Raw genomic sequence first — 11,585 nt, forward strand, 5'->3', positions numbered from 1 at the left:
GGGTGGGGGGCAGCGTGCACAGGTGCGCAGGAGGAGAGGGTGGCCTGATGTGAACATGTGTGTAGGGGGCCAAGGGGAACTGATGTGCACAGGTGTGCAGGAGGGCCCCGGGGGGGGGGCAGCGTGCACAGGTGCGCAGGAGGGCCGAGCAAGGAGCAGCGCCATCCCCTTAGTTGGTGCTGTCCCTCCCTGACCCCGGGAGACCCTCCAACTCCGCGTGGAGCCCTTGGGGGAGGTTCACCTGCTTTGTTTTCAAAAGCCAGTTGGGTAAAGCATCAGCCCGTGAGGCACAGCAATCTGGCAGCAGGAGGAGACCTCGCTTTGCAGAGAAGCCCACTGCCTGTGTGTATTTGGAAAAAGTGCAGCTGCAGCCTGGTGGAGAGTGTTTCCTGGCAGGCAGCAGGTCAAGGCCACAGCATGCATCTCAATTCCTCTCCCTGGTACTGAACTCGTACATTCCACCCCAAAACACCGCCACCACCCCAAACACAGTCACATGGCACAGCTTGTAACAACCGTATTCCTGTCGTCTGCCTCCCAAAGCTGCAGATGGGTGTCCAATCTCCGCAAGCTTGCGTCATAAGCATGACTCAGTAATGGCAGATGGACAGGAGGGCGTTTAGAAAATGCAGACTCCGAAGGACGGCCGGGACAAAATCCACTGGTCTTCTCTTGTCGCTTATTTGGTTGAAAGCAGGTGTTGATGAGTCTGCAGGCTCCACCTGGACTGAGAGCCTGGCCGTCCAGTGAGGAGAGTTCAAAACGCTGCAGCCAAGTCAAGAGAACCATGTAGCTGTTATACATCTCTCTCTCTCTCTCTCTCTCACACACACACACACACACACACACACACACACACAAAACCCCCCAGCCGAGTCAAAGCACCATGTTCCTGCTGTACATCACACATGTACGCACACACTCGCGCACAAGCAAGACACCACAGCCGAGTCAGAGCAGCACGTTCCTGTCACACATCATTCACACACACGCTCGGAAACGAAGAACACCCCACCCTGCAAATGCAGGGATACCGCTGTTACCAACTAGCATCAGCGACCAACTCCGTGTGCCATGCCCCCTCCTCACAAGACCAGGTTCCACCGGCGCCTCTGCCTGGGCTCTGTGGCACAGGTCTATTTACTGCCAGGCCGCTCCCCTACGTGAGCACAGGCTTAGACTCTGCCAACGCTGGTTACACCCACAGTCCGCTTGAGCCGCTATCCTGCCTGATACAAGTAAACATCGCAGGTGAGGAAGGAGAACACCTGAGACGGCATTCCAAAATTAAGGCATAGCATCCAAGACAGGCAGGCCCGACACGCAAGCAGCACGCGCTCCTGCTCGCCTCTGGACGGCTGTGAGCAAGCTGTCTTCTCTGGGGGCTGAGCGGGTGTGGGCGGTGGGCACCACGAGAGCCACTGAAGCGCCCCTGCTGGGCAGGGAGCGGCGGGGACGGCGAGGGAAGGGCTCCCCTTTCTCCAGAACGAAGTGGACTCGTCGTTTATCTCATTTACGCCCCACAAGGCCTGCTTCGCTCCAGCCCGACGCCTCACCAGCAACATGCAGGTCGATGGAGAAGTCTGCTGAGGGCCCCCCGTCTCCTTTCGCACTTCAGGCGCTCCCATTCCCGAGAACACGGGGAGCGCCTCAAGGTTAGACACCCACGTGGTCTCCAACACAGGCTCACAGGCGACAGTGGTTGGTGAAGCTGGGTGACAGACACACAGGGGCCCGTCACGGTTGTCCCCCGCTGTGATATGTGGGGAAATTTTCATTTAAGAAAAAGAAAAAAAAAATTACTTAGGTTACTCCAATTCAGTTTGAAATCATGCAGCGGGTAGCAGAGAGTTCTGACCTATTTCCTTCACAGAACGGAGGCTAGTTTATGACACTTTAGGGCCATACTGTGAACTGGTGACGGATTTCCCGCCCCACACACAGGAAAGGGAACGTTCAGAGTGGAGACAGAGCAAAAGCAGAGAATAAGCTACACAGAACGGAAACCTCCTTCATGCCTTCTAACTCTAATAGACCAACTTTCAATAGAACTGTGTTAGCATCGCATTTAATTCCTCGTTCTTATTAAAGTATCTTTACAGAGGCAAAAAAAAAAGTTTTCAGATGACATTTCTGAGAAAACGTGAAAACTTTTACTATCAAATTAAGAACAGGCAGCAAAATCAGCAAGCTATTCTGCATTTTTCAAAAGATATGGGGGGAAGGGTGGGGCAAAGAGGCCCCACTGGAATGAAGCAGAATTACAGGATCGGATTTGTACAAAAGACAGTGGATTATACTTTCATCTAGGATTTAAAATGACAAAAACGGACAGTACAATTTATTGTAAATCTGAAAGAACGATACATTTCTGAAACAAAAACACAGCCGTTGTCAAAACAACGCACACATGTGGTGTCAGAATACAGTCTGTCAACAAAGCAGCGGTCACCGAGGGCTGATGGGGACCATGAGGCCCGCTGCCTGGGTTCTGCCATCTGGGGTCCCACGCCACATGGCATCCCACTGCGCGCAGGTGGCCATCCTCAGTCGGCACGAGAGCAGACCGAGCCTGCAGTTCCCCTCATACATCTAACTTGGTCTTTTGTCCACGCGGAGACTTGGTCAGACAACCAGAAGGGATCCTGGTCCATCTGCATGAAGACTTCACTGTCTTTAACATAAAATGCATAACACTCTTTCTGAAACCCCTGGTTCCGCCACTCTCCAAGATGAGCAGTACACAGAAATCAGAAAATAAAGACATCACGTTGCCTTAGAAAAGCTGTCCTTGAAACACGTCGTCTGCAAGTTTCCAGGTCACTCCTGTGTGCAAACGTGAGGGGATGGCTGGATGAAGACACGGATGTTTGCTCAGAGGCCACGTGAGTTCCAACCTAAGTTTATAGCAAATGTCCACAGAGCCATCATTCCACAGCCACGTGCTACAGTCAATTTTTGTCTCAAATACAAGTCCCGATAAATGCTTGCCTTTTCTAAAACCCAGAAACCTTAATTCAAGTGACAAAATATATTAGTTCTCATTTGATTTGTAAAAATCCCTATGTTTCAGAAAGATTCCACACTAGAGGGTATTCGTCACATGAGTTCACGGTATCAGGATCACAGAGTACCAGATACTCTCAAATTGTACTTACTTCAAGGCACTTTCCACAAGAAAGCGTAAAAAAAAGAAATAAACTACCTCTATAAGACATAACTAGATTTTAAAACAGAGGACAGTGAGAGCCTAATCTGAGAAAGCAGAGAAATCTAACTGTTCTGTAACTTTCACTACCTCAAAGTGGCTTAATTTCATTTGCTTGCTGAAAAAGAAAAAAAAAAAGACCACAAGAAGGTGACAGAGGGGAAAAGCCCATGCAGCCACGATCCTGGAAGGAAGTCTCAGGCCACTCACAGATCAGAGGAAGTTAACTCCATCCCCCACACAAAAAAACAAGAATAACAAGTGGATTAACTAGTTTCACTGACAGCTAGCTCATACTGGTTTTTAGCATGGCTCATTCAGCCACTCGAGGACTAAAGTGGTAAACAGCACACCTGGGAACGTTTCACGCCCGTGACAAACCCATTAGTGCCCTGCTAGTCTGTGGATCACCCCATGTACCAAGGACTTCCCGCTACCATACAGCTCAGCCCTGCTGATCGTAAGAATATGTCCAGTTGATGATTTATTATGTAAACAACCTTACATACACTAACAATAAAGCCCGTCAGGAATATGCTGACTTACCTTGTGCTTTCCCAAAAATGTAGTTTTATCTCTACTTCTCTCCTAAAGTTTGTCTTCTAGCTTCTGCTATATTTAACCTATTAATTACTGAAGACTAAAACTCCCTTCTCCTCTAGCTTATTTTTATCCTCAAACCTCAGAGGAAATAACCCCACAGTAAGTCACATCTGAGGGTGGCGGCTGAGACAGGCGAAACACATTGTTTCTATGGCTAAGGTCAGGATATACTTCCCCTCACTCAGCCTCACAAAACCTAGACACATCAGTCAGTCTGGAGGCTAGAACATTCTAATGACCTCATCTCTGCACCTGTCACTAAATTCATAAACCATACATGTGTAAGACTAACACTGTCAAAGCCCTGCCCACTGAAAACAGAAGCAGAGAACTTGGAAAAATGTCACCAGACTCTAGATGAAAGAAAAACAAGCCAGGAAGTGCAGGGACCAGAGTGCATCACAGATACCCAGTGCAAACACAGTGTGCTAGCCCCACCAACGGCCATCCCACACCCTGCATAAGCCTGGTCACCAAGGCACCTCTTGCTTCCCAAGAACAAGGCAGATGTCCCCAGTCAGCGGCAGGGGTCTTCTCTCCCGAGCCTCGGTGCCAGGACACCTGTTTGAGCATGAGCAGTCAGTCAGGGCCACCGAGTCACGGCATCCGCAGCAGAAGCGCCCGGGTGCCGTGAGGGCCCACTCATGGTGCCTCCAGGATCATTCCGAAGGCTCAGCAGTTCTAGAAGAATTCTCAATGCGGCTTCCAGCACTGTCTTGGAAAGGCCATCAATGCCCAGTGGCTCCCTGCAGTGAACGCCGTGCCCGGCTCCTCCCTGCAGTGAACCCCATGCCCGGCACCTCCCTGCAGAGAACCCTGGGCCCGGCGCCTCTCTGCAGTGAACCCCGTGCCCGGCACCTCCCTGCAGAGAACCCCGTGCCCGGCGCCTCCTGCAGAGAACCCGTGTATTTGAGCTGTGGTTGCAGGGGCATACACAGCACCGTGCATGCTCCCCTCCAAGCAGGGGCAAGCACATGGGTGACAGATGAGGACACAACGGTGAGATGGATGGATGCTCTGAAAGGCTGGAGTGCAGGCCAGCTGAGCTGCACATGGTGGCTCTACAAAGGCTCTGACCGACCAAGGCCTCTCCCGGCGGCCTCATTGTCGGCCTCACTCCGGCGGCCTCACGCCGGCAGCCACAGCACCCTGTGCTCAGACAGCTGTCACCATCTGCACTGGGTGGCCTCGCCTTGTGAAGGGCCACTCCCACGCCCGTGGGCCAGGTCCCAGGACCTACCACTGCCATCACCACAGGGGAAAGCCAACCCTAGAACACAAAAGGTCTGTCTCAGGTGAGGGAACTTCCTTAGAGGCCATTTTGGTCGTTACAGAAATCAGAGAAGGCTTTATTTCCAGCAACACTGCGTAGAAAAGACGGGCCATGGACCCACTGTGAGCACGTCTCTAACACACAGCACCAAAATATACGTTAAAAAAATAAAAATCATGCAGCCCGTCCCTCACACACACACCTCCCCAGAAGCCACACAACCCAAAACCAAAATGGAAGAAAATCAAACTCCATACCCTCACATATAAGAGTCCTGAATTAGGATTTACAAATGTATATATTCTGTGCTACGTAAAAACAAACAAACCAAAAACCAAGGGGGTAAGAAGGAACCTTGAGATGAAAGCCGGACGAGCCTTAGAATTGAGAGAACATACTGTCTGCCTCTTAGCGCTTTCCACGTCCTGAGTGGGAGGCTCTGGGACTGGCACCCTGCAGGAGACGGCACTCGACGCAAACGAGTCCTCCAGCAGCCAGACCCCGCGAGCGGGGAGCACGCACCACACGCGTCGCCTGAGGCAGACGGCTGCAGACACGGAGGCTTTCACTGCATGTTTTCCAGCACTTGACAGGGCATTCTCCCCTCAGAAAAGATGCCGATTCAGAAACAGGAAAAGGGGGGGAAGGAGTTCTCTACTGCAGTAAAGAGCTTGCGGCCACCCACGGCTGTGACGTCCTGGGCGTGGCGGCGCACAGGTCCCTCGTGCAGGCTCTACTTGGGCTCCTCGATCACGCCCTTGCTGAGATCTGTCATTTTAGGGTATTTCACTTTCTTCTGGTCCAGCTCATTCTGAGCCCAAAGTAGGAGTTTTAGTAATTTTGCCAGTTTGGGCGTTGACTCACGATTTTCATAATCTAGGACAGCCTGGTTAACTTCACTCCACACCTAGAAAATAACCACACCCAATGAAAACAGCTGCGTCCTAAAGCACCAGATACAGAGCAGAAGCAATTAATAAATTCATTTCCATACACTTTGGAGAGCATTCTACGTGAGCATGCTTTCCAAAGGGTAAGCGCGGAGCTACGAGGCACTCGGGGGACATGTGCACAGCCCTGGGCCCCCGAGGGCAGCTGGGCCCCTCACCTTCTGCCGCTGCATCGTGTTGAGGAGGTCTCCAAAGGGCGACTCCTCGGGGCTGTCGAAGGCCAGCAGGGCCAGCGTGCGCTCCATCTCCGTCAGGCACTCCCGGCTCTCCTCGCCCTGCTCCGCCAGCTGTGTCTGGGCAAACTCCAGCGCCGCCTCCGTCTCCCGCTGCCGGATCAGCTCGATCAGATGCTGCTGCTGCTCGGGGGCAAAGACAGCGGCTGAGGCCGCGGGCACCCAGGCCGGCCCGACAGCGCGAGCTCGTTTCTAGTCCCAAGTGCACCTCAGAGGCAGCTTTTCCCAGCACCTCCGAGCGATAACGTGTATTTTTAAACAAGAAATCCTTTCTGAGATATCCGACAAACAACAGCTAACTCAGACCCCTTCTCCACGTGAACTGGAACGACACCCTGTTAGAGCAAACGAGCCTGGCTATTTCTGAATTCCGACAAACCGCCTTCCTTACGGACCACCCCAAACCAGCCGCCACTCACCTGCAGGTGGAAGTACAGGTAGCGGTTTGTGTCCAGGAGCTCCGGGTGGAGGCTGTTGATCCGCGCGATAGCCTCCTGGATCCGACCTTTCAGGACCATCTCTCGGATCTTGATCCGTTCGTCCAGTGTCTCGAGATCCACGCTAGGTTCAACCCCAGACTCCATCCGGAACTTCTCTGCCGCTTCCTTAAAGCCCTCTGAAAATGAAAAAATCTTCACTGCAAGGAATACTAGCAAGAAACCAAGATAAAGACTTTTCATTCCAGGAAGCCCACTTGTGCCATTAAATAACCTCTGATACAAAAAGGACTTCCTTGGGATTTGATATTAATACCTTTATAATCGACTCCTTTTTTCCATTTTGGAGCCCCAGTGGTGCAGTGGTTAAGAGCTCAGGCTGCTAACCAAAGACCAGAAGTTCAAATCCACCAGCTGCTCCTTGGAAACCCTATCAGGCAGCTGTACTCTGTTCTACAGGGTCGCTATGAGTCAGAATCAACTCCACGGCAACAGGTTTTTAACTTACTACTTGAGATACAGAAAACGAAAAGGGTGTGATTCATTCCTTCCCATCTCATCCACACACACTCTGGCGTCTCAGCTAGAGGCTTGGGATGATGACCTCGAGCTCAGAATTTTGGTGAGGACGCCTCTAAGAGACCAAGATCCTACAGATTCTCAGAGGCCACACGGCTGGTTCCGGGTGATTCACCACAGATCAGCCGAGCCATCAAAGTGCCTGTGGTGCCAGCTTTGTGTGCACTGACCTGGCGAGTCCCATCTGCAGTGAGTCCACAGTCCACCATCAACCCAGACTGTCTGTCTCTCTCTCTGCACACGTGCAGCTGAAGGCCGGCACTTCATCATCACTTGTCCAACTTTTTAAGCAGAGACTAATTTTGGGGAGAGGAACTGGGGACCATGAGGAGGAAGACTAACTCTTCATTTCATACCTTTTGAAAACATCTGGACTTTCTTACCACATGTATATAATTACCCCTTTTTCTCCCAAATATCAGTGAGGACTAAGTCTTAGGATACTAGACCACTTTTACACGCTTCTGGCCAGGAGAGATCAACTATCCAGGCTTCTCACATACTTCTCAACACTCTTAATTATCTTGATTATGTGGCTGTGAAACTACCAAAGATCAGGAGACAAGTTTTTCCTTAGGTCTCAGAGATCCGGAATAGCTAATCTCCCAGAAAAGCTTCTTTAAACATGATAGCTTGTATATTTATTACATTTTCAGTTTTTATATTATCTTTTGTACACAACATACCTTTACCCTTGAACTGCAGTGGGAAAGCTCTACCTGTGTGTACAAAAACGGAAATTCACGTCCAAGAATTAGTATACTTATTGCAAACCTTTACCTGTGACAAGGTAGTTCATGATGAGCCGATTCATGTCTGCTCGCTGAATATGTAAGTTATTGAGCTTTTCCATCCACTCATCTTTCGTGATTTCATCGGTTTTTTCTGTATAACTCATTCTGATTAACTTCTACAAGAAAAAAACAATATCTTAAATAAGTGGTGAAGAATTCTGACAATCATGACCATTTCCAAAATAAACACACAGCCATGTCATCAAAATGAAAAGGAGAAAGTGGAGAAAGCCTTTAAATCCGGAAACCAGGCCTGAGACCCAAACGTGCATCTGGAGACCAGGAAGAAGTCAGGGTGTTTAGAAGGCGGGATAAATGTGAGAGTGCACCAAGATGTCTTAGAACTAAGAAGTCGAGAGGTTGGTCGGGGTCAGCTGAGTAAGGCCCTATAGGCGGAGGGAGGAATTGAGACTCTGCTCTAAGTGCAAAGGACAGCCACTGAAGAGTTATAAGCGCAAACATTATATGCTATGATATATGTTCTAAAAAGAAGGCTACAATCTATACCCACTAGACTGACAAAAATTAAGACGACAACAACACCAAGCGTAGGCAAAGACATGGAGTTCTCTTGAACGCTTTCATGCTGCTGTTGGAATAGACTGGTACCATGGAAGACCACCTGGCATTCTCTTGTAAGGCTGAACACATGTACTCCTCATTGTCATTAACTGCCATCGAGTCAGCTCCACCTCATGGCAACATTATGTACAACAGAACAAAACACTGCCTGGTCCTGTGCCATCACAGTGATCACTGGTATGTCTGAGGCCATTGTTGCAGCTATTGTGTAGTGCCTTCCAATCTCCAAGGTTCATCTCCCAGCTCGATATTCAACAATATTCTGTTATGATCCATAGGGTTTTCATTGGCTAATTTTCAGAAGCAGATCACCAGGCCTTTCTTCCTAGTCTGTCTGAGTCTTAAAGCTCCTCTGAAACCTGTCCTCCATGGGTGACCCTGCCGGTATCTGAAATATCAGAGGCAAAGCTCCCAGCATCATAGCAACATACAAGCCACCACAGTACAACAAACTGACAGGTGGTGTACTCCTTACAGCCCAATGATTCTGCCCCTGTGAGATGTATACACCCTAGAAAAACTCACAAACGTGCACCGGGTACATATACAAGCCTGCTTACAGAAGCACCATCCAAAATGGCAACGATGTGGAAGGTACTCAACGTCCATTCAACAGTAATGTGAACAAATGAACTGTGGGATACAGAACCACAATCCCATGTCCAAAACCACTGGGTTGACGTGTTCTGGAATTCAGAATTCTTCAGGTTACAGAACAATTACGTGGCACAATTTACCACATATTGACATGACATCCTCACTGGGGTCTGAGGCAGCACCCCATAATCACACATTATTTCTTCAGTGAGACGTACAAGTATTCAAGGGGAATAAGAGCCACCAAACAGCCTTACACAAATAAGACCTGCTCCCGAATGGGTTAAAAACAAAAACAGAAGTTTTCAGTTTTCGGAGCTCTGGATTTCAGGATTGCTGGGAAGGAACTGCAGTTGTTCACACAACAGAATTGGACAGAACAGTTACGACGAGCCCACACAGTCACGAAGGTGACTCTCAGAAACCACGCTGAAGGAAAAAGCAAGTGGCAGAGACCTAAGTGTGGCATCATAGTTCTGTAAAAACCAAACAACAAGGAAAACTAAATCGTATGTGCTTTAGGAATAAACGCATACGTGCCAAACCCATTTTTATAAGTAAGGGCATGAAATATAAAACTCAGAGGGGCGGTTACCTGTGGGGAAGGGGTGGCAGCTCTGCCAGCGTTCAGAGCTGGAGCATGGCTCCTAGGATGCGTGAAGCGCACAACCGTCTGCTTCATTTTTAGGCTTTGTAACTTACATACATGCTGTGGATATTACTTTATGCATAGTGAAGTACACGATCTATTGTTTCAATAAGTAAGGGAATTGAAGGATGGCTCCGGTTTTCTGGCCGACGACGGAAGGTAGGCAGGATGGCAAGAGCTGAGCAGGAAGACCAGGAGACAACATCCAGGCTAGAAAGGATGGCTGCGTGGACTAAGATGGTAGAAGAGAGATGGGAAGACAGGCCAGATTGGGATTCTCTGAACACTGAGCCATTGGGACTTGCCGATGGCCTGAAGGTGGGGCAACGGGAGGGAGGGATCCAGGAAGATCACAGGTGCCAAGCTCGAGACCTTGGAGCATGAGGCCACGAATAAGAAGGATGGATGGGGAGTGGAACAGGTTTGAGGAGTACGGCAAGTTTGGGGAGACTATTAGACAAGCAGGTGGAGAAGTCAAGCAGGCACCTGATTATAGGCCCCAAGCTCAGTGCTGGAAGAATTAATTAAGGAAACGTCCACAAACAAAGGATATTTAAAGAAGAGGGTTTGGCGAAGATCACCTAGGGAGGAGCGTAGATGGGGCGGCAGAGGGGGAACAAGACAAAGCCCTCAGGTCCTTGGAGGATGCCAAAACACAGACAGCATGCAGAGACGGAGGTGCCAGAGCAGAGTATAATGAAAGGTAGTAAGTAAAACCAAGATGTGTTGTTGCACACTCATCTCTTGTAGCACCAGGTCAACGCCATCACTCACTAAGATGAAATGTGTACTCGGAAACAAGTAATGGTAACCTAAGGACCTGCTGGCCCGGAGGTTAAGAGCTTGGCTGCTAACCAAAATGTCAGCAGTTCAAATCCACAAGCTGCTCCATGAAAACGCTACGGGGCAATTCTACCCTGTCCTATAGGGTCACTATGAGTCAGAATCGACTTGATGGCAATGGAGTTTAAGGACCAGCATGAAAAGCCCTTTACAAAAGGCCCCTTTCTCAGTTTCCATTTGGCAATCAGCAATCACAGAGAACCACCTGGGGGAGGTGAGTTCGACCTTAGAAAGCAGCACTGTGGAGAGCTGGCCCGTCTGTTTTCTGCAGGAAGAACTGGCAGCCTCAACCTCCAACAGTTACATATTCAACAGAAACAAGCCAGCATCACAAATCCTTAACTGCCAAGATACATCCCCAAAACACCAAGGGCCACGACCACCTGATTTCCACGTCACAACGTCCGTGCTTACCTGCTCAGTTTCTGCTTTCAAAAACCAGGTTTGTTACAGAAATCGTTCTCTTGTTGGAAACAGATGTAAAAGGTCCGAGTAACTACTGCTATTCTCGTTGGCGGCCGCCGCTGAACGTCAGCGCTTTCACGTGACAGATGCTCTCTTGAGGAGGAGAAACTGGGTGACAGCTCCGAGGCACAGCCAAGGTTAGGCGTCTACTTCGGGCGGGAAGAAAAAGGCCAAAACCAAGGCAAACTAAATAATCCGTGCACCCTGGGTGACCCTGTTGGTATCTGAGCTTCCATCATCACAGGCCGAGGAGGGAAACACGTCCACCTCCAGAGAACGCGCCCCGTTCTCGGGCCTCGGACCCACAACACCCCCACGCGGGACCCCCTTCGGGACCGTCCCGCCCAGCTCCCGGCCCCGGCCTGCCCACGG

At 49.9% G+C, this 11,585-nt stretch overlaps 1 protein-coding gene across 1 annotated transcript; it reads right to left on the minus strand.

Moving 5' to 3' along the window:
• Positions 1–1,776: 1,776 nt before the first annotated feature.
• Positions 1,777–11,451, minus strand: GID8 (GID complex subunit 8 homolog). The gene is made up of 5 exons (XM_004370188.2): positions 11,163–11,451; positions 8,064–8,193; positions 6,687–6,883; positions 6,193–6,390; positions 1,777–5,991 (listed from the first exon to the last, which is right to left on the minus strand). Exons 2-5 carry the CDS (start codon positions 8,179–8,181, stop codon positions 5,818–5,820), a joined length of 687 nt encoding a protein of 228 aa, XP_004370245.1. The 5' UTR covers positions 8,182–8,193; positions 11,163–11,451; the 3' UTR covers positions 1,777–5,817.
• Between the last annotated feature and the right edge of the window lie 134 nt (positions 11,452–11,585).

The sequence above is a fragment of the Trichechus manatus genome, unplaced genomic scaffold, assembly GCF_000243295.1.
Source record: "Trichechus manatus latirostris isolate Lorelei unplaced genomic scaffold, TriManLat1.0 scaffold00008, whole genome shotgun sequence".
Taxonomy (NCBI): domain Eukaryota; kingdom Metazoa; phylum Chordata; class Mammalia; order Sirenia; family Trichechidae; genus Trichechus; species Trichechus manatus.

Excerpts from the sequence above, each read along its gene's own strand:
- GID8 (XM_004370188.2), bottom strand. The coding sequence starts at position 8,181 with ATGAGTTATACAGAAAAAACCGATGAAATCACGAAAGATGAGTGGATG. Across the intron at positions 6,884-8,063 it reads CATGAACTACCTTGTCACAG|AGGGCTTTAAGGAAGCGGCA; the intron begins GTAAAGGTTTGC and ends TTTCATTTTCAG. Across the intron at positions 5,992-6,192 it reads ACACGATGCAGCGGCAGAAG|GTGTGGAGTGAAGTTAACCA; the intron begins GTGAGGGGCCCA and ends GTTATTTTCTAG.